Here is a 22,145-nt window from a genome sequence, read left to right as displayed (position 1 = left end):
CATTAATATCATTGTGTGTGATTCTTGTCTGAAATCAGACAATAACCTTTTTTATTCAATTTGTGAAAATGGATCAAACTGAAAAATTCATTGTAGCGAGTTTTCCAAGAGCCTTTGTAATGTTGCAATTTAACCACATGGGGTTAAAATTGAAGTAGAGTTAAGATACATCTCCCATGATCCCATGCGAATCTGTAGTTCTCTGCAGGATAAGCTAGCTAGTTCTGTCAAGGAGTCGAGTTCGAGGTAAGCAACGATCAAAACTGCATATTATTATCGCTAAAGTGGTAGCTTCTAGGAAGGAGCGTTCTAAATTGTGCCCAAGAGCTAGCCAGTTAACTTGATAACTGATTTGACATTGTTCAGTGACCGGTTGTTAGCAAGCTAGTGTACGTTGGCTAGAACGGCGGGAGTTAAAGCGCCACTTTCAAAAAGAGTAGTAAGAGTGGCACTAGTTGACTCTAAATGACTGGCTAGCTACTGATGACCGCTTGGAGATCTGTGTCCTTGCTATTTTGTTTTTGTGCGACAGTGATCAGCCAAACACAGTTATGCTATCAAGTACTGTAGCTAGTGAACGTCGTATGGCCCGGGCAAGACAGTCAGCTGAACTGTTTAGTGTGCAGTAAAGGGACTGTTTGTCTTGGCTGGGCTGGATTGCCTTGCCTGTATTTGTTGCATCTGAGTCTGACATTCTGTCTTTGTTCTTTGAGTAGCTAGCTACATTTATCCAGGGTGGGTGGGGTGCTTGAGATGAGGCCAAGATGTCGAGTGCAGTGTTTGCAATCAAGCATAATCATCCCTCCCTTGACCACGCGTATCCACAACAGAAAGTGGAGAAATCACTTGAGACTGAGGCTGTGTAGTTACCTGAGCGGTTGTCATTTGCACAAATAGCTGGGGAATTTAGGGCTACCATGGTAACAACTGCAATTTGCCCCAAACCACTCATCACACCATCCTTACAACATCAGTCTTTACCATGTCTGACCTGCAAACCGAGGAGAGCACTGCACGTCTCTTCCCTTTGAAGTTGGTTCTGTCTTGTGATTAATTTCGTTGAGCTAAAGCCTTTGTGTAGAGAGGAAGAAGTGGATCTCGCTTTGATGTCAATCTTTCTTACTAATTGGATGATGTATTTGAAAAGGGATGGAGTGGAACAACCCACAGCTCTCGCTTTCCCTAACCTCATTCTCTCTTCCTCCCTCGATATATCCATCCAGTAGGGGCGAGATGAACCCCTCAGCCCTCGCTCAGTCCGGCCCCCTGCTCCCAAGCCTGGACCCTGGGGGGACGGTGAAGCTGGGGGGGTCTGACATGGAGCTGCAGAAGATGCTGATCGATGAGCGGATGAGATGTGAGAACCACAAGACCAACTACCGGACTCTCAAGGCTGAACATACCAGGTAACAGCCCGGGAGAAGTGTGAGTGTGTAATACCATAATACTGAAAAAAAAAAAAAAACATTTGTGTGTGTGTTGTGTTCACGCTTGTATACATCTCCTTCACCGTGTTGTCTGTCCCAGGCTGCAGGATGAGTTTACCCGGGGGCAGGGAGAGCTGAAGCGTCTCCTCAGTGACAAGCAAACCGTCCAGGAGAAACTGCAGCTGCTGCTGGCTGAACTCCGAGGGGAGATGCTGGACAAGACCAGGGAGCTGGAGGAACTACGACTACAGGTACTGGAGCTAGTCCATAGAAAACACACCTACCGACCTGTGACTACTGTAGTGTCCCCTTTGTATATGGCAGTGTCTCTGTCTCTGTGCCAGTGTGTACAGCAGTCGGTTTGTTTTGTAAGGTGCTGACCCCCCAGCGGTTGGAGCTGTTGAGGGCCCAGGTGCAGCAGGAGATGGAGGGGCCTGTCAGAGAGCGCTTCAACAAACTGGAGGAGGTGAGCCTCGAGCGCCCGGGACACTTCTCTGTTCTCTAATGCTATTTACTGTTCTCTGCTCCTGACTGCTTTCAACCACCTCCGACTGCCTCTGCTCCTGTTTTTTATACTTTGTACTGCTTCTATCCAGCTTCAGCTGCTTTTGATAGCTTTGACACTTTAGTTCCACTGTGCTCTCCAACTGTCCCAGCTGTAACCGCTATCTCCATAGCAACCGCTTGAGAACTAAGCGTTGAACATTTTTGAGGGCAGGGAAGGGTGGGCCATCACACTTGAACTGTCAGATCATTGAGAATGAAAATGGTACATCCATTCAAATTCAACTTTCTCTCTTTTGTTTCTTTCTCCTCCTTGATTATGACAAGCCCTCTTATCTCTGTGTTCCTTGCAGGAGACTGAGAAGTACAGGTCGGAGTATAACAAGCTGCGGTACGACTACACCTTCCTGAAGTCTGAGTTTGACCACCAGAGAGAGGAGAGCGCTCGCTTACTGGAGGAGAAGAAGATCCGCTTTGATGCTGAGGTGTGTGTGCGTCCGTGCGTGTGAGAGAGTATTTTTAACGTGAGGTCTAATACAGTATGTTTGTCTTTCCATATACACTACATGACCAAAAGTATGTGGACACCTGCTGGTTGAACATCTCTTTCCAAAATCATGGGCATTAATATGGAGTTGGTCCCCCCCCCCCCCTTTGCTACTATAACAGCCTCCACTCTTCTGGGAATGGTTTCCACTAGATGTTGGAACATTGCTGCGGCGACTTTCTTCCATTCAGCCACGAGCATTAGTGAATTTGGGCGATTAGGCCTGGCTCGCAGTCTGCGTTCCAATTCATCCCAAAGGTGTTTGATGGGGTTGAGGTCAGGGCTCTGCAGGTCAGTCAAGTTCTTTCACACCGAACTCGACAAACCATTTCTGTATGGATCTCGCTTTGTGCACGGGGGCATTGTCATTCTGAAACTGGAAAGGGCCTTCCCCAATCTGTTGCCACAAATTTGGAAGCACAGAATCATCTAGAATTGTACGCTGTAGCGCTAATATTTCCTTCAATGGAACTAAAGTGCCTAGCCCAAACCTTGAAAAACAGCCCCAGACCATTATTCCTCCTCCACCAAACTTTACAGCTGGTACTATGTATTCGGGCAGGTAGCGTTCTCATGGCATCTGCCAAACCCAGGTTAGTCCGTTGGACTGCCAGATAGTGAAGCGTGATTAATCACTTCAGAGAGCGGTTTCCACTGCCGGAGTCCAATGGTGGCGAGCTGTACACCACTCCAGCCGACACTTGGCATTGCGCATGGTGGTTTTTAGGCTTGTGTGTGGCTGCTCGGCCATGGAAACCCATATCACGAAGCTCCAGACAAACAGTTCTTGTGCTGATGATGCTTCCAGAGGCAGTTTGAACTCTGCAGTGAGTGTTGCAACCGAGGACAGACATTTGTTTACACGCTTCAGTGGTACCGTTCTGTGAACTTGAGTGACCTTGAAAATAAGGGAGAGCTGCACACTCTAGGAGCTCAGATGCAAAAATGTAATATCCAACGTTTCGACAGCCAAGCTGTCTTCATCAGGGTATGATCACAAACACTGCAAGACGACAGCCCACTTTTGCAGCCCACTTTTTGGAAGCAAACCACTCGATTTCGTCTCTTCGTTATATTGGCATCGAACATGTCACCCTCCCTGCGAGAGGGGGTGACCTCGACAATTTATTGTTAAAACGAGAGGCTGCCTGGATCTTTAATTTAAAGACTCTTGCTCCCTTCGGTCTCAATGTAGACTTTGATCTGAAGCCATTCTTGTGATTATTGTGACTTTGCCATTGTAATTGTTGGTAAGCTTGTGTAGTCTAAAATGAATCTATGATTGTATGATATCCATCTGTTTTTTGTATGCTGTTCTTTGTATGCCATTTTTATATTTGAGAATTAACCAATGATATTAGGCCACACTTGGCCATGATTACAGGCACCTGTGTGTCTTGACACTATATAAACGAGTCGTCTCTCAGTGTTTGTGATCATACCCTGATGAAGACAGCTTGGCTGTCGAAACGTTGGATATTACATTTTAGCATCTGAGCTCCTAGAGTGTGCGGCTCCCTTATTTTCAAGTTTTCTACTCCGCTAGCCAGCACCTCGCCTAAATAGGTGTGCGTTTCTTTTTCTTCTAACTTGAGTGACCTGCCACTTTGCGGCTGAGCCGTTGTTCGTCCTAGACGTTTCCACTTCACAATAACAGCACTTACGGTCGACCGGGGCAGCTCTAGCAGAGCAGAAATTTGACGAACTGACTTGTTGGAAAGGTGGCATCCTATGATGGTGCCACGTTGAAAGTCACTGAGCTCTTCAGTACGGCCATTCTACTGCCAATGTTTGTCTATGGAGATTGCATGGCTGTGTGCTCGATTTTATACACCTGTCAGCAACTAGTGTGGCTGAAACAGCCGACTCCACTAATTTGAAGGGGTGTCTACATTCTTTTGCGTGTATGTATAGACGTTGCTCGTCTGATTATGTTGTGTGTGTTCAGGTATCACGGCTGGAACGGGACAGAGAGGAGCTGATGGCCCAGTATCAGGGCACAGACCCGTCTAGAGACGGTAAACGCGTCGAGTCTCTGCTGAGAGAGAAGGCCCAGCTCCACCTGCGTCTGAAGGGCCTGGAGGCTGAGGTGGCTGAGCTGCGGGCCCAGAGGGACAACTCTGGCCAGCAAGCCGAGAACGTGCAGCGCATCCAGGTCCGCCAGTTCGCAGAATCCCAGGCTGCAGCCAAGTTACTGGAGGTAAGAAACTTGTGTTCTGTCAGTCCATTCTTTTGAACTGTTATTGTCACTATGAAACTTAAGCTAGATGATGAAATAAATGTGTTGATGGAGGAAGTCCAAACTTGGGTAGAATGACTTTACTGTGTGTGCTTCTTTTTGATTTCTGGAGTAATGAACAATTTGATTGTTTCTCAGGCAGAGAGGCAGTCACTGCGCCTGCAGCTGGAGCGTCTGGGGAGCGAGTTGCAGCTGAGTCATGAGCAGAACACCCAGCTGACCGGCAGACTACACAAGGCTGAGAGAGAGGTCAACACTCTCACCAGCCAGGTAAGTACCTATGTGATCCTTAACCTCTAACCCCAGAGATCATCAGCTGTTACTCATAGCAGTTGCTCTTATCCAGAGCGACTTACAGTCCCCGCCATAAACACTTATGTCAATAGGTTGCTGTGTGCTCATGCTAGTCTCTCTGTTTCTCTCAGGTGGAGAGCATGAGGCACTCTCACAAGCTGGAGGTGGCCAATGTGAAGCTGGAGTGTGCCAGGTCGAGAGGGGAGGTGGAGAGGGAGAGAGACACACTACAGGGCCAAATGGAAGGTAACTCGGCAAATAACCTCTGTGTGTTTTGATCATACATGTACTGTACATCACTCTCATTTTAGTCTGCAAACTTAGCTCTTTCCTTCCTGTCTCCTTTCATCTCCTTCAACTTTCTCTCTCTCTCTCTCTCTCTCTCTCTCCCTTCCTTCCTTTGTTCTCTGGCTATCTGTCAGGTATGCAGTCTGATGTGGAGGTGTTGAAGGGGACGGTGGAGAGACAGAAGGAGGTGCTGGCTGAGAGGGAGAGGGAACTCGTCCGGCGGGTGCAGGCTGCTCGCGAGGAGGAGTTCCACAAAACAGCCACCGTGCACGAGGAGAAGTTAGGATCCATCTCTCTCTCTCTGTCTCACATACACACTGTCTCAGATGACTTTGTTGAAATTGTGTACATCGATCGTGTGTGTATATAATGTGTGTGTCACCTTAATAGGGGAGGGTGGGCTCGTGGTAATGGCTGGTGCGGAATTATTGGAATGGTATAAAACACATGGTTTCCCTTCGTTTGATGCCATTCCATTTGCTCCGTTCCAGCCATTTTATGAGCAGTCCTCCCCTCGGCAGCCTCCACTGGTGTGCGTGTGTATATAATGTGTGTGTGTGTGTTCAGGTTGGTGCTGGAGGATCGTCTGGCTGAGCTGGAGCAGCAGAAGGCGCTACAGGATGCTGCTGGCCACACCCAGAAAGAGGAGTGGGAGGAGCGTCTCCGTGGCGCCCAGCTGGGGGAGGAGTCTGCCCGTAAGGAATTGCAGATCCTCAGGTTAGTAAGAGGGGTGTTGCTTTACCCGTGCATAGTGTGCATTACTAATATATTTCACATACGTACGTGTGTGTGTGTGTGTGTGTGTGTTAATGACCCGGTGTGTGTTGCGCGTGTCAGGACTAAACTGCAGCAGCAGGGCTCTCAGCTGGAGGAACTGGAGAGACAGAAGACAGATAATACTGATCTGAGACAGGTACTAAAGCTCAGCCCCTGACTGACATTCAGTTTGTATTGCCCTTTCAACATTGATTGGCTGATGTAAATGCCATATGTTAATGTCCAAACAACATTGAGTTGACCGCGTATCTGTCCCTCCCTCTCACAGCAGAACCAGGAGCTGGGGTTGCAGCTGGGTACGTTGTCCCACTCCGAGGCTGAGCTTCTGGAGTCCAACCAGCGTCTGAGGGACACCCTGGAGAGGGCCCGGGAGGACCTGAGGAGCGCCCGCTCACAAGCTGAGAGGACCCAACACGAAGCGGAGAGGTACACTGCATCGCCTTTATACTGTGGTCTGTATACTGTATAGATATGCTATGAGGAGGAATGGAACTGTTGGAACCATCAAGTGGTTTCTATTCTAACCTTCCTCTTTCTCCCTCTCTCCTATTTCTTTGTTCTCTTCCCTTTCTCTGCAGATTGGTGGAGGAGCGTCGTGTGGAGTGGTTAGGTGAGAAACACAAACTGCAGGAGAGGGATGCAGAGCTGCAGGAGAAGTACGGCCAGGCCAAGGAGAAACTTCAGAGGGCCGCGCTGGCACAGAAAAAGGTACCTGCCTCTTCTATCTTCCTTTCACCGCCATCTTTACCTCTCTTCCCTTCCTCCTTTGCTCCTCTGACTTCTTTTTTCTGATGTCTCTCTGTCCCAGAGGAAAAACATGACGGAGAACAAGGAGAAGAGATACCAGGACAGGATCCAGCTACTGGAGGCTAAGATGGCAGAGCTGGAGCTACAGACCAGCTCAGCCAAGACGTATGTATATTTTCTTAGTGTATGTTAATGACTGTGTGTGTTTTAAGACCAGTGTGTGTGTGTGTGTTCCTCCCCAGGCGTCCTTCCTACACCGAGGAGCATGCCCTCCTTAACAGACGACTGAAGGAGCTGCAGCGCCGACACAGCGAGTTCCGACGCCTCCTATTGGGCAACCAGGTGACCTCTGCCACAGGCCCCGCCCTCATGACCTCCACCACCGGCACAGGACTTGGCCCTGTCCTCGTACCCGGGTCTGAGGGGCCTAGTCTTCATGTGAGTACACTGAAGCCGGGTACCTTCTCATATACCTCATCACTGGTGTTCACAGATCAGGGACAGTCTCCATAAAGAGTCTCGGAGTAGGAGTGCAGATCTAGGATCAGTTTTACTTTCAGATCATGATGGATAAGATTATGTGGACAGGGGTGGGGGGGTCTGGTCCTAGCTAGGTGAGAGCATCCTGTCAGGCTGTTTCACTGCCTGGTATGGCAATCGCACCGTCCGCAAGGGTGGCGCAGTCAGCCCAACGCATCACCGGGGGCACACTGCCTGCCCTCCAGGACATCTACAGCACCCAGTGTCACAGGAAGGCCACGAAGGTCATGGACCTCAGCCACCAGAGCCATGGCCTGTTCACCCTTGTAACATCTAGAAGGTGGAGATGGTACAGGTGCATCAAAGCTGGGACAGAGCGACTGAGAAACAGCTTCTGTCTCCAGGGCATCAGACTGTTAAATAGTAATCACTAGCCGGCCTCCGCCCAGTACTCTGCCCTGAAGCTCAGTCACTATCACTAGCCGGCCTCCGCCCAGTACCCTGCCCTGAAGCTCAGTCACTATCACTAGCCGGCCTCCGCCCAGTACCCTGCCCTGAAGCTCAGTCACTATCACTAGCCGGCCTCCGCCCAGTACTCTGCCCTGAAGCTCAGTCACTAGCCGGCCTCCGCCCAGTACTCTGCCCTGAAGCTCAGTCACTATCACTAGCCGGCCTCCGCCCAGTACCCTGCCCTGAAGCTCAGTCACTAGCCGGCCTCCGCCCAGTACCCTGCCCTGAAGCTCAGTCACTATCACTAGCCGGCCTCCGCCCAGTACCCTGCCCTGAAGCTCAGTCACTAGCCGGCCTCCGCCCAGTACTCTGCCCTGAAGCTCAGTCACTAGCCGGCCTCCGCCCAGTACTCTGCCCTGAAGCTCAGTCACTAGCCGGCCTCCGCCCAGTACTCTGCCCTGAAGCTCAGTCACTATCACTAGCCGGCCTCCGCCCAGTACCCTGCCCTGAAGCTCAGTCACTATCACTAGCCGGCCTCCGCCCAGTACCCTGCCCTGAAGCTCAGTCACTATCACTAGCCGGCCTCCGCCCAGTACCCTGCCCTGAAGCTCAGTCACTATCACTAGCCGGCCTCCGCCCAGTACCCTGCCCTGAAGCTCAGTCACTAGCCGGCCTCCGCCCAGTACTCTGCCCTGAAGCTCAGTCACTAGCCGGCCTCCGCCCAGTACTCTGCCCTGAAGCTCAGTCACTAGCCGGCCTCCGCCCAGTACTCTGCCCTGAAGCTCAGTCACTATCACTAGCCGGCCTCCGCCCAGTACCCTGCCCTGAAGCTCAGTCACTATCACTAGCCGGCCTCCGCCCAGTACCCTGCCCTGAAGCTCAGTCACTAGCCGGCCTCCGCCCAGTACTCTGCCCTGAAGCTCAGTCACTATCACTAGCCGGCCTCCGCCCAGTACCCTGCCCTGAAGCTCAGTCACTAGCCGGCCTCCGCCCAGTACCTTGCCCTGAAGCTCAGTCACTATCACTAGCCGGCCTCCGCCCAGTACCCTGCCCTGAAGCTCAGTCACTAGCCGGCCTCCGCCCAGTACCCTGCCCTGAAGCTCAGTCACTATCACTAGCCGGCCTCCGCCCAGTACCCTGCCCTGAAGCTCAGTCACTATCACTAGCCGGCCTCCGCCCAGTACTCTGCCCTGAAGCTCAGTCACTATCACTAGCCGGCCTCCGCCCAGTACCCTGCCCTGAAGCTCAGTCACTAGCCGGCCTCCGCCCAGTACCCTGCCCTGAAGCTCAGTCACTAGCCGGCCTCCGCCCAGTACTCTGCCCTGAAGCTCAGTCACTATCACTAGCCGGCCTCCGCCCAGTACCCTGCCCTGAAGCTCAGTCACTATCACTAGCCGGCCTCCGCCCAGTACCCTGCCCTGAAGCTCAGTCACTAGCCGGCCTCCGCCCAGTACTCTGCCCTGAAGCTCAGTCACTATCACTAGCCGGCCTCCGCCCAGTACCCTGCCCTGAAGCTCAGTCACTAGCCGGCCTCCGCCCAGTACCCTGCCCTGAAGCTCAGTCACTAGCCGGCCTCCGCCCAGTACCCTGCCCTGAAGCTCAGTCACTAGCCGGCCTCCGCCCAGTACCCTGCCCTGAAGCTCAGTCACTAGCCGGCCTCCGCCCAGTACCCTGCCCTGAAGCTCAGTCACTAGCCGGCCTCCGCCCAGTACCCTGCCCTGAAGCTCAGTCACTAGCCGGCCTCCGCCCAGTACCCTGCCCTGAAGCTCAGTCACTAGCCGGCCTCCGCCCAGTACCCTGCCCTGAAGCTCAGTCACTATCACTAGCCGGCCTCCGCCCAGTACCCTGCCCTGAAGCTCAGTCACTAGCCGGCCTCCGCCCAGTACTCTGCCCTGAAGCTCAGTCACTAGCCGGCCTCCGCCCAGTACCCTGCCCTGAAGCTCAGTCACTATCACTAGCCGGCCTCCGCCCAGTACCCTGCCCTGAAGCTCAGTCACTATAACTAGCCGGCCTCCGCCCAGTACCCTGCCCTGAAGCTCAGTCACTATCACTAGCCGGCCTCCGCCCAGTACCCTGCCCTGAAGCTCAGTCACTAGCCGGCCTCCGCCCAGTACTCTGCCCTGAAGCTCAGTCACTAGCCGGCCTCCGCCCAGTACCCTGCCCTGAAGCTCAGTCACTATCACTAGCCGGCCTCCGCCCAGTACCCTGCCCTGAAGCTCAGTCACTAGCCGGCCTCCGCCCAGTACCCTGCCCTGCACCTTAAAGGTGCTGCATGGTCATTCCGACGTCTGCGTTGGCCGTGCAGCATTTCGGTGATATGGCTTTTGTGAAGGAAGTGAGTTTGTTTATACAGGACCTCCCGCCCTCACCTACCGTGAACCAATCATGTCAATGTGGAGCTATAGGGAGCCCTCTGCATTGTTACATTTGAAAGGCGCACGGCGATGTGGTACTGCCCACTGGGGGCTCCGCAATTTCGTCACACCATCCATACGGCGCTTCCGACCACATTTTCGGGTCAAGCATAAATTGGCTCTTAGTTACCAGTGTTAAATGATTATGTTCACTTTAATGTTTAAACAAAGTGAGTAAAACACTATATATGCTTTTAGTCATGGCTTATTTTTGGCAATTTTTCTGGATTGTGTGTGTATTACTGCACAGTTAGAGCTAGAAACACAAGCATTTCGCTGAACCTGCGGTTACATCTGTGTACGTGACAAATAAACTTTGATTTGATAGGTGTTAGCAACATGGTAGAGGTCACTCCTCCATCCCTTTCTGTCCCTTCTCATCCTCTCTCTCTCTCTCTCTCAGGAGGAGCAGCACCAGAGAGAGTTATCACTGCTACGTCGGAGGCTGGAGGAGTTAGCCTGTACTCAGCAGCAGCAGATGGAGGAACTGGGGCCTCCCATGGACAGGAACAGGGGCTCTGGCCTGCACGACTCTCTCCCTGAACTCTGACCTCTCCTCTCTGAGAGTGAGCATGACCTTCACCGTAGGATTTATTACACCCTAAAAGTGATGTTTGGTAATATTCTAATTTAATCAGTGAGATCTCAAATATTTTGTGAAAAAGTTTGATTTTATTGGCACAAAACATGTCAAATGAAAAGAGAACTACATGGATTCAATGTTTACATTCCTTGGTGAGTAACGGTACTCTAGTCCTTCCATGCCTTTGCTGTTGATGCCTATGTAAATAATGATTTCAATGGCCAACCAATGACTTCCTCAGAGTTTTAATTGACTGTTGTGAGATTTGTATCAAATGTTTACACTAAGGCCATCACTTTAAAAGCGTGATAGTCCCAAAGGCATGTGTTAAAAGTTGGTTTCATGGCTCTAAAGAGCTGCACAACATTTATACAACTTTTTTGTAATGTTATTTCAAGATGTATGTGTTTTTGTATTTGCAATTCATACAAATAAATGTTTATGCTTTACTGAGGTTGTGTACATATTTTTTGGTGTTGTGAGCCACTAGAAGCGCTGAACTCTTTCAGTTTCGGTTGAGGAAACAAAAGTCCCAGCTTCAGAATAAGAGTATATTCCCTGCTTCTGGGTAAATGTCTGGCTGGAATGTGACCTGCTAATTCCTGCAATCATTTGGTTCATCCCAGTAATCTGAAAAGCCTCCCTATTTTAGTTTTTTCCCCCCCTTTTTTTTTTCTTGTTGTAAATCCCTATGTAGTCTCCGGACATATTCCGTCTTTGAATCACAAAGCGGGGTGGGCATCGGTACTTAGAGTAGCTTTCTGGCATTCAGCATGTCGAGAGGGAGGGAGTGAGCTCAGTTCCAGGAACAGCTCTTGAGGCTGTCAAACAGGCTCTTCACATGCTGCAGTTGCTCCTTCAACTCCACGGGGGCGCCGTTCTGATCCAGCTTCAGTTTAATCTGCCAAGGAAACACCAAACGCATCCAATTGTTTTCACAAATGGGCAAAAAAAATAAAAGGCCAGCTTGTGTCCATAAATTTAAGACCTCGGCCAGTCGCAATAAGCCACAATGGGGGATTATCATTCCACACAATCTAGGCAAATTTAAACTAAATATTTGGCATAGGTATGGCCAGCTGCCATTGTGGAGCTCAAAACAGTCCATAGATCATTACAAAATGAAGAACTGAAAACAGCCTGACTCCCACCACACAGAGAAGTGTATAAGCTGTGTTTTATGCTCTGCCTTGACACTGCAGTTACTTCTCATTTCCCAAGACCTAGGCGTTGTTCCAGTCAGCTTTACAGTTACACAGTGGTCATGTTGGCCTGAACAACAGCTATTTCAAGATGTTTAGTCCTGGTTGAAGTGATTAGACAGTCCAGGGGAAGTGTGAAGGTTATGGGAACAATCATGAATGCCAATTAAGGGGAGATTAGTCGGGTGGTGAGACTAAAGGGAGTGAAAAAGACAGTTTACCTCATTAAAGTACCGCTGCATGTACTTGTTGAGCTCCCAGAGGGCAGCAGATTCATTGAATTCGTTTTCATGTTTCTAAAGAAAGAAATATAAATTTAATGTCCTTAAAGCACAATATCAAAATTAATTATTTAATAGAAAACTGAACCACTTGATGGGAGGTACCTTTGACTCCTCATGCAGGAATTCCTTGAACTCAGAGCTGCTGATTGGTGGCTGGTCCCTGACCTGCTTGTAGTAAGCCCTTACTTCCTGCTTGTACTGGGAGATATCTTTGGCATAGAGCAGCTTATTGGTTGGGTCATGCTGGAACAGAGAGAGGGTAGAAGAGTCATGTCAAATCTAGGTGATAGGTGTGCTTACATTTGAGCTTCTAGCATTGTCAATGCCAGGTATTCTAAGAGGCCTGGAAGTTATGAGACCAAATCTGTGGCTTGCATTTTGTTTTACATCTATGGGCTCGATTCAAGGTAGAGCTGTCAAATCCATAAGCAGCTACTGGCATTATACCTATCGATGCTAGTGCTGAGCGTTTAACTGACATTTCTTATTTTTCATTTTTTAAAACAACTAATGGATTGACGTCGGTTAAGTTCATTTGAATTCAATTTTGTTTGTTTTTTCTGTGAGCTCAATGCGCAGTTTCTCTAGCGATAAATCAGATCAAGCCTGAACTGTGCGATGTAGTAGGGAGTTGTATTTTCCAACAAGCCAATATTCTACATACTGCAAAGAAACATGGTAATTAACTACAATGACCATAATCCATTGTGCTTCTACTTGGCCTGTCTGTGTAGGGCAAACACAGAAAGGGAGAGAAGAGACAAGCATGTTGCCTCAAATTCTTTGGGTCACTGAAATGTTAGGTCTTGTGAGTGGAAACTTGAAAGTTGTGAGAATTATTTGCAACTTCCAATGCACATTTTTTTGTGAACACTGAGGCTATATCCTTACAGTTTGACAATAGCCAATAGGCTACTTGAGCATAATGTAGGCCTACCAACAAAGCCAATGGAGCAAATCCCATAACATTTTCACACGGAAATAGCTTTTGATTTCTATGATATAGCCTACAGTAGCCTAATATCTGGTGTTCAATGCAGGCCTACATTGCATGACATTTTTAAAAACATTATTTTACATTATGAAGGGCTTGACATTAATGATTTTTTACTTGGTCTGTAACACTATTGGACCAAATAGGTGACTGTAAATTGTATTGTATGTTGCAAGAAACATCTTCGCAAAATAAAATGTATTATTAACATACAGATAATTAGAATGTAGGCTACCCCTCTGACTATTGGCTTATTTGCATATTCAAGCCTGTCTCAAAATACAACACTGCCCCTTTAATTAAGACAAGCTTTTTACCTGACTGGCTTTTCAAAGATGGCTTGAAATGTAGCCCACAAGTTTTGTGCTCTTGTAGGAAGCAGTACCTCCCCATTGCTGACCTATACTTATCTATAACTAGGGTAATAACTCGCTAACTAGCAAAGAATATCAACAAATGTTCACATGAGCAGCTCTGAACTGATCTGAAAAGCACGTTCATTCACTAGCAGGTGATTGAAAGACCCCTAGTGGGCTACCCACCAATAGAATTCTACTCCGTTGCGCTCTGCCTACAACAAAATCACACCCTCAAATCTTGCAAAGTTTGATTTGTTTCGTTGCATTGAAAAGGGGCTGATATAATGTTGATTCAATCACAGAAAAACATTGATCTATATAGTGCAAACTAATGTGGTGAACTCAGTGAAGTTCAATCTCTTGCGTCTCTGCGCGGCCTGACATTTCTTCTGTGTGGCAGGCCTGGAGGAGGTGCGGGCCTAGCTTGTGCAGTTTAGAGGGAACATTGGAGACAAGACGCTTAAGGTATCTCTACCTGAAAATACATGATCTAAGTGGATCAGTTTAGAGGGAACATTGGAGACAAGACGCTACCTGAAATTACATGATCTAAGTGATTGATAGTTGGTATTCAGCAGTCATAAAAGTATGCCTTATTTACTCTGAAGAACTACTAAAATAGTGATTTTGTCAGACAGCATAGGCAGCAGCTCTATAGAGATGAGATGATGACTTCGAATGAAATAATGAAGTCATCAAATGTATTAAAAAACTGAAATATTGTGAATAAATGATGGTTAATAAGTGATAAGCAGTAAGGGGCAGTCACCACCATCATGGGACTTTTAATAATTGTTTTATTCTGTGTTACAGCATTCAACCCGCATAGAGCATTTCATGTTTAAATAATATATTTGAAATCGAAAACTAATAATCGAATCGAAACTACCTCGAAAAGCACTATTCACTAATGGCCTTGACTCACTGACCAGCAGAGTCCTCAGTAGGCAACCATGCCCAGTAGCGGGCACCTAGGTTCAAACCTACATCCCTGTCCTTAGGGGGCGAGATTCTTGCACCAGAGCCACAAACTCCTTAACATTTATTACACTTCTCTTTGTATATTTGACATTGACAGTTGCAGAAACATACAAGAATTTAGGCTTGAACCTACAACCGCTTTGCTGCTAGGCAGGGATTTAACCATTGGACCACTGTCTCCTTCACATTCTTTACCAGGCTCTTTGTATTTTTGACATAGAGAATTGTGTAAACTTACACAAAAACACAAGAAATTTACTTTGAACCTAAAACATCTCAGGTCCAAAGCAGGAATTTAACTTCGCATTTTCGCATCTTTGAATAAATGACATTAAGGCTTGTGGAAACATACACAAACGCGCAAGATACGAGATTGGAACCACCAACCTTTGTCTGTTACATGGCTCCTAGTATATTTTACATTGAAAGTTGTGTGAACCACCAACTCTTTTTGCATATTTGACATTGAGATTAGCAGAAACGCACACAAAAGCACAAGAGATGAGGTGTGTTAGTCGTTATATTCTGTAATGTCTCTGTCCTGGCCCCACCTTGCCCAACTGTTTCTCAGCCAGGGAGAAGGAGTCCATGAAGGCCTGGGCAATGACAGACAGACAGCCGTCCAGAGGCGGGGTCTTCTCCATGTCGAACACAAACTGGGGGTTCTTCAGGATGTTCACCCAGAACCGCAGGGGCAGGCTAGGAAGGAGCAGGACAGAGGGCCAGTCAAACATTCTATCACTATCCCAATACAGTGAGCAGTGGATTGAGTATGAGTGAGTAAATACAACACATTGATTGGACATGAGGAAAGACATTAAGAAAGATGGATTCTACTATAAACATACTCAAACAGGTGTACCATCAGGGTCATATTCATTAGGCACCAAACGGAAGAAAACACTGAAAAATGGAGGGACTACTTGAACTTAATGCTCATAAAAATAAAATGCTCATATTCGTTTTCCATTGCAAAATGTTTTGCTACAGTGTGATCTAATGAGTATTTGTATTTTATTAAACCTTAATTTAACTAGGCAAGTCAGTTAAGAACAAATTCTTATTTACAATGACGGCCTACCAAAAGGCAAAAGGCCTCCTGCGGGGACGAGGGCTGTGATTACAAATAAAAAATATAGGACAACACGCACATCACGACAAGAGAGACAACACAAATCTACATAAAGAAAGACCTAAGACCACAACATAGCAAGGCAGCAACACATCATGGTAGCAACAGGACAACATGGTAGCAACACAATATGGTAGAAGCACAAAACATGGTACAAACATTATTGGGCATAGACAACAGCACAAAGGGCAAGAAAGTAGAGACAACAATACATCACGCAAAGCAGCCACAGCTGTCAGTTAGAGTGTCCATGATTGAGTCTTTGAATAAAGAGATTGAGATAAAACTGTCCAGTTTGAGTGTTTGTTGCAGCTCGTTCCAGTCGCTAGCTGCAGCGAACTGAAAAGACGAGCGACCCAGGGATGTGTTTGCTTTGGGTTCCTTTAACAGAATGTGACTGGCAGAACGGGTGTTGTATGTGGAGGATGAGAGCTGCAGTAGGTATCTCAGATAGGGGGGAGTGAGGCCTAAGAGGGTTTTATAAATAAGCATCAACCAGTGGGTCTAGCGACGGGTATACAGAGATGACCAGTTTACAGAAGAGTATAGAGTGCAGTGATGTGTCCTATAAAGTAGCATTGGTGCCAAATCTGATGGCCGAATGGTAGGGAACATCTAGCCGCTTAAGAGCACCCTCACCTGCCGATCTATAAATTATGTATCCGTAATCTAGCATGGGTAGGATGGTCATCTGTATCAGGGTTAGTTTGGCAGCAGGAGTGAAAGAGGAGCGATTACGATAGAGGAAACCAAGTCTAGATTTAACTTTAGCCTGCAGCTTTGATATGTGCTGAGAGAAGGACAGTGTACCGTCTAATCATACTCCTAAGTACTTGTATGAGGTGACTACCTCAAGCTCTAAACCCTCAGAGGTAGTAATCACACCTGTGGGGAGAGGGGCATTCTTCTTACCAAACCACATGACCTTTGTTTTGGAGGTGTTAAGAACAAGGTTAAGGGTAGAGAAAGCTTGTCAGACACTAAGATAACTTTGTTGTAGAGCATTTAACACTAAATACAGGGAGGGGCCAGCTGAGTATAAGACTGTATCATCTGCATATAAATGGATGAGAGAGCTTCCTACTGCCTGAGCTATGTTGTTGATGTAAATTGAGAAGAGCGTGGGCCTAGGATTGAGCCTTGGGGTACTCCCTTGGTGACAGGCAGTGGCTGAGACAGCAGATTTTCTGGCTTTATACTCTGCACTCTTTGAGAGAGAGGAAGTTAGCAAATCAGGCCAAAGACCCCTCAGAGACACCAATACTCATTAGCGGCCCACAAGAATCTACCGTATCAAAAGCCATGGCCAAGTCAATAAAAATAGCATCACAACATTGCCTAGAATCAAGGACAATGGTGACATCATTAAGGACCTTTAAGGTTGCAGTGACACATCCATATGACCCAGATGAACACATACCTGTTGGTTTTCCAGATGTGCAGTACATCCGGGTCACTGATCCTCTTGCTCTCTCCCTGGGCGTCCAGGAAGTCAAAGAAGTACTTGATGGCAGGCGGGGTTTTGAGGTTAGGGGTTCCCCAGATCGTTCTGAACAGGTTTTCCACAAACGAATGCACAGCCACCTGAGAAAGGAGGAAGTGGAGGGCATATGGTCATATATAATGTCCCTTACACTGAAACCGCACTGACAGCTCTAAGCAAGCCACTTTAGTACCTATCCATGTTTTTTTTTTAAAGCAATGTTCATAAGGGAAATGAGAAAAGGGAAGGGAACTGTTACACAGTCACTATGTATGCTGGATCTCACGTAACTGAAGAGTCTAGATTTCCATCTTTCAGTTAACCATTTATCAGAGCACAGTGGCAGGTTGAAAGGGGTTGGTTTGACAGGTCAGGATGTAAGTTAACAGTGAGTTTTCTTGCCTTGGTGGAGAGCAGCTTGGTGAGGTACACTTCCTTCAGTTTCAGCTTCTTCCTCTCTGGGTTCTTCTTTTGGTCCTGGTCAATGTCAGGGTCAATCTGGGTCAAAGAGCACCATTAATCAATCATATCAAACGCAAATCAGTGACATCAAATTCAGAGGTCATGTTGGCACTTACCAGATGGAAGTACTTTGTGGAGTAGTTCTGATCGTCTGTGACAAATACACAACAACAGGTCACCATGGATGACTCAATACCAGACAATTGTACTAAATAGCTTCCTGGTTTCTGTTAGTGTTTTATATAAACTGACACAGTTAAGTGGTTTTGCATCTCACTTGTGTTTCACATCTGCCATATAACAATATTACAAAGATGGGGAGGGTAAATGTGGAGCAAAACATGTCTACTTTAAACTCAACTTTACTGAGGAATGTTTGTTTTGTTGAATGTTGTTTTTTTATTTGTATGTTTCTTTGTGTATTTCTTATGGGCCCATGCTGCCTTGATTGAGTAATTGTTTGCACGCAGGGCTCCCTTGTAAAAGAGACCTTGGTCTCAATGGGACTCCACCCTGCCAAAATAAAAGTTTAAATAAACAAATACAATAAATAAAAGATGGACTTTGACAAAGCGAATCGCAAAAGTTACCCCGTGCACACGTGTGTGGTAGTGTGATGAGCATTAACTATGAGCATGCGCTTGTGTGTGTGTGTGAATACTGTTTGTGTGTACTCTGTGTGTAGTGTACTCTAGGCACCCCCCCTCCTCGCACGCACGCACACACACACACACACAACCATTAATTTCCTGTTTAATACAGTGTGAGGCAAAGTGTACAAGATCCACATCTCTAGGAGCTATGGAGGCATGGTGTACTGTAGCATGGCAATCTCTGTTGACACCCTTACCTTTCAGGCTGCTCTGAGGACTCAGACTGGGATGGGTCTTAGAGAGCACTTTGATGGACGCTCCATCTGGTACCTGTAGACACACACCGAGTTAGAGGGTCGATAGTTACCAGCTTCTCAACCAGCTGGTAGACCTAAAATACAGTAATGTTCTACAGTGAGACTAATAAAGAGTACAGGAGTTCTAATCTATTTGTGGTCTGGTTTAGCCTTGTGACAGGCAGCTCAGTCCTACCAGCCAGACTGCCTTGTGTAATACCCTTGTTTGAACCAGGTATTGAGTTTATTTGTTATAATTAATTGGTTATATATTTAAAAGATGATTGAATTGCTCCTAAACTGTAATGTTGTTAATGCATTATGCTTTTGAAGAAATATTTATTTAATGTATAAGTGAATAGTTTGTTTTACTTTGAAGTTTAAGTTTTGACCAATAAGGTCGCTTGTTAAGTTGTGGCCAATGGGAGTTGACCTGGTAAACGGGAGGCCTGGAAAAAAGAGAGGGAAAAGACGTTGATGAGAGGATGGACGTTTTTACCTTAGGACGGTTGGTAAAGAAATTATAAAAGAAGACGACAGAACTAGAACAAAACCCATACCTACTAAGACATGAAGGGAAATACATATTTTATTTTATAAAAGAGTTATAATTTTGTTAAAACTTAGTAAAGACTGAAGCTATCGTCTTGTTGTGGAGGTATTTGCCAGCCTTGAGGTTAGCCTAGCATCGTGTGACACCGGGAGATAATTGCTTGGGAAGCTTAACGAGTTCGTGTTCCCATGGGATATCGGTTACGGCTAAGGAGTACTGTCTGCATGGGTAGCTGTGCTTGCCTTGGACTTTGTGAGGAAACCTGCATGGAACTGCCATACTTCGCTGAGGGAATATCTACCAAGTCGTGAGTAACCACAACGTGAGGTGTTTCAGGATATTTTTGGATGTCATCATTTTTTTGAGCTCCAATGCACGCCAACGGTTTATTTAAGCAAACTTGAAATAATTTGGACTCATTGGGGTTTATCATTTTTTATGTCTTTTGACGTGTCTGAAAATGTATTTGTGTTTAAAAATGTTTTAATACACATATGGAACGTTATGTATATTGCCATGGTGGAGTCATTGATTGTTTCAATTTAATTTAATGCATGGGATGGTTTATCCTGATTCAATAACAGAAACCTATAATCATTTAATCTGAAGTTAATACCCTATTGTCATAACCCTAGATAGTTTACAATAGGAATTCTTATTGGAGATGTCCTTCTCACCTAACATCCCATGCTGCTGAGATACTCTGCATAAGTTAATATTGTGAGAGTCATATTCGAGCCTGGTGAGAGGGTTACACTTGAATGGAGCTAATACTGTTTGTTATTAGCCTTGAAAAGCAGGCTGCAGAATGAGAGCAGCAGAGCAGTACACTGTACTTAGTACTCTGATTCAATGTCAAGGGTGTTCTGGTCTAGTGGGACCCTCTACTTATAAGATACCTGACAAATTTGTGCATGTGGTTTGGCGACATTAAGCAACAATTTGACAACCCAATCCGTCTAGTTATTACAACTACTCAGGACTAGATTGAATCCGGATCGCGGAAGATCCGCGTTATAGCACGATTGAAATGGAAAGGTATTTTCCTATTGAGCCGACATATGCAGGGTTTACAGTGAATGCAGTCTCCGCAGACACGGGAACGTTGCCTTTAAATTCCAATCGCGCAGCTCTTCAGCAGTACTGATGGAATCCAGGCATTAGCCATTGAGTAATACTACAGCTGCCAGTGATTGGACCTTTAATCTGCATTTTTTTTTAATTTAGGCCTTCAACTACATGTAAAAAAATATATATTCTCTGTCATAGACGGTGATTTGAGATATGGAGAGAAATATTGAACGTGAGATTAGGCTTATTTCCTGTATCAGGAATCTTGGTAGTGTTCTCTAACCTTGTAGTGCTTGAGTGTGTTGAGCATGGTCACTTCTCCTAGAACCTCTGAGCTGGCATCCACCTCCTTCAGTGGGACAAACCTTCCATTCTTCTCATACTCTGCAGAGTTCAAGAAACAGAGAGAGAGAATTCATTCTAATGAACATTTGAAAGCCATTCCTTTGAAAGAATGTATGATCGATCAAGATGTTTCATTTGAGGTACACATGCTTTTAGAGTCATAATTCCCGCCAGCACTCTTCACTCTTGCATTCTCTCCTAATGTCTCGGACACATGAGGTACGGAAACTGACCGATGTGCATCTGTTGGAGAGGGGTGTTGTAGGGGAAGCCAAACTTGGTCTTGAAGGCCAGGAGAATCTTCTCCTTGACCTGCTCCACCGTGTCACAGTCCAGAGCATTGACCTCAAGAGGCTCACTGACCTCTCCGTCTGTTCCCACAGCAAACAGCACCTGTAGCCTCTGGGGTGGAGGGTGGGTGGAGGAGGGGGTCAACAGACACACATACATCATGATGTAGGCTACTTACATGAGGTTTGGGTTATAAAATTAAACGTGAGATAAGATCTATTCATCAGTGTGGCTAACCACTGAAGCTAACCTTTCCCACTATCTTTCTAGTTGGGTCAGGGAAAACATACAACTAGCTACATTTTTATAAAGCCACATGTCTGTGTATATCACTTGATAGACTTCATACAATAAAACCTATACACTACAGGGATAACATTTCTCTGGTATTAGAAACCACTGAGCAACTGTCTCAGCAGGATTACCATATGGCTCAACCTATGCTTATAAAGACTAGAGTCTGGGTCCATTTTGGCTCTGATCCATTTACTTCTAGACTCGTTTCTTTCATTTAAATGGGTTAATCTTTCGCTTCTGAGAGACAAACTGAGAAATGTGCGAAAGCGGAGGCCATATCTACTAATAGCTTCCTAAAACAGCAATAGTTTCCCTGTCAACATCGCATGTGAGGATCTTTGTGAGGGTAACATCACTAGCTCCCCTAACCACAACTAGCAGACTAGCTCCCCTAACCACAACTAGCAGACTAGCTCCCCTAACCACAACTAGCAGACTAGCTCCCCTAACCACAACTAGCAGACTAGCTCCCCTAACCACAACTAGCAGACTAGCTCCCCTAACCACAACTTTTCTGGTAACAAACAAAACATAAAGGAGGAACTGCCAACTACCTCTCTCGCCTTGCCCTAGATCCAGGAAGGGTGTGTTCGTGGCAGTGTGCTGTGTGTGTGTGTGTGTGTGTGTGTGTGTGTGTGTGTGTGTGTGTGTGTGTGTGTGTGTGTGTGTGTGTGTGTGTGTGTGTGTGTGTGTGTGTGTGTGTGTGTGTGTGTGTGTGTGTGTGTGTACCATTGGGCTGAAGTCCTGAGCCTGCCACAGTAACCAGTCTTCGTTAAGTGTGTAAAGAGCCTTTTCTGTGACTGAGTCCACTGGGCCTTTAGACATCTGCTGGGTCAGAGCACACACCAGCAGGAAAAGGGGCTGGCCCACGCTCTCCTGTTAGGACACAACACACACAGCTCAGTTAAACACACCCAAACCGGTATTCAATTAGGTATGATTCATTAACATGCACTCATATGAAAAGTTACAAAAACAGACACTCATTTACATAGACACTCAAACACACGTGGAAATGTATGAGAGAAAAATAAAAAATGTACTGTGAGCTA

General features: G+C 46.6%; 2 protein-coding genes across 9 annotated transcripts in view; one reads left to right on the top strand and one right to left on the bottom strand.

Moving 5' to 3' along the window:
• Window positions 1–165: 165 nt before the first annotated feature.
• Window positions 166–11,203, top strand: LOC106609290 (centrosomal protein of 83 kDa). 3 transcript variants are annotated; one of them, XM_014207931.3, is made up of 16 exons: window positions 166–246; window positions 1,227–1,406; window positions 1,528–1,678; window positions 1,801–1,893; window positions 2,285–2,416; window positions 4,427–4,678; window positions 4,856–4,987; window positions 5,143–5,257; window positions 5,434–5,578; window positions 5,867–6,016; window positions 6,137–6,212; window positions 6,345–6,502; window positions 6,655–6,784; window positions 6,885–6,988; window positions 7,066–7,261; window positions 10,571–11,203. In XM_014207931.3, the coding sequence occupies exons 1-16, from the start codon at window positions 185–187 to the stop codon at window positions 10,715–10,717; spliced, it is 2,223 nt and encodes a 740-aa protein (XP_014063406.1). In that variant the 5' UTR covers window positions 166–184; the 3' UTR covers window positions 10,718–11,203. The 3 variants fall into 3 exon arrangements, with proteins under 3 accessions (XP_014063406.1, XP_014063405.1, XP_014063407.1); XM_014207930.3 differs by having other exon boundaries at window positions 1,224–1,406; XM_014207932.3 differs by lacking the exon at window positions 166–246 and adding an exon at window positions 934–1,032 and having other exon boundaries at window positions 1,224–1,406.
• The window catches only part of LOC106609289 (plexin-C1), a 34,654-nt gene continuing 23,328 nt past the window's right edge, over window positions 10,820–22,145 (bottom strand). For all 6 annotated transcript variants that reach the window (XM_014207927.3, XM_045722013.2, XM_014207928.3 and 3 more), the window contains 11 exons: window positions 21,823–21,969; window positions 20,739–20,907; window positions 20,444–20,544; window positions 18,498–18,570; window positions 17,764–17,798; window positions 17,588–17,683; window positions 17,123–17,286; window positions 15,122–15,269; window positions 12,339–12,479; window positions 12,174–12,248; window positions 10,820–11,651 (listed from right to left, as the gene is read on the bottom strand). In XM_014207927.3, coding sequence (XP_014063402.1) covers window positions 11,547–11,651; window positions 12,174–12,248; window positions 12,339–12,479; window positions 15,122–15,269; window positions 17,123–17,286; window positions 17,588–17,683; window positions 17,764–17,798; window positions 18,498–18,570; window positions 20,444–20,544; window positions 20,739–20,907; window positions 21,823–21,969 — 1,254 coding nt within the window. In that variant the 3' untranslated portion in view covers window positions 10,820–11,546. The remainder of the gene's footprint in view (window positions 11,652–12,173; window positions 12,249–12,338; window positions 12,480–15,121; window positions 15,270–17,122; window positions 17,287–17,587; window positions 17,684–17,763; window positions 17,799–18,497; window positions 18,571–20,443; window positions 20,545–20,738; window positions 20,908–21,822; window positions 21,970–22,145) is intronic.

This window comes from Salmo salar, chromosome 07, assembly GCF_965601325.2.
Source record: "Salmo salar chromosome 07, fSalSal1, whole genome shotgun sequence".
Lineage (NCBI taxonomy): Eukaryota > Metazoa > Chordata > Actinopteri > Salmoniformes > Salmonidae > Salmo > Salmo salar.
The sequence above is the reverse complement of the archived record's forward strand: the minus strand, read 5'-3'. Positions and strand labels throughout refer to the sequence as shown.

What these genes read in the sequence shown, in the direction of transcription:
- LOC106609290 (XM_014207930.3), top strand. Translation starts at nt 185, where the DNA reads ATGCGAATCTGTAGTTCTCTGCAGGATAAGCTAGCTAGTTCTGTCAAG. An exon ending in CTCAAGGCTGAACATACCAG is followed by an intron (nt 1,407 to 1,527) that starts GTAACAGCCCGG and finishes TGTCTGTCCCAG; the next exon opens with GCTGCAGGATGAGTTTACCC. An exon ending in GCCACCGTGCACGAGGAGAA is followed by an intron (nt 5,579 to 5,866) that starts GTTAGGATCCAT and finishes GTGTGTGTTCAG; the next exon opens with GTTGGTGCTGGAGGATCGTC.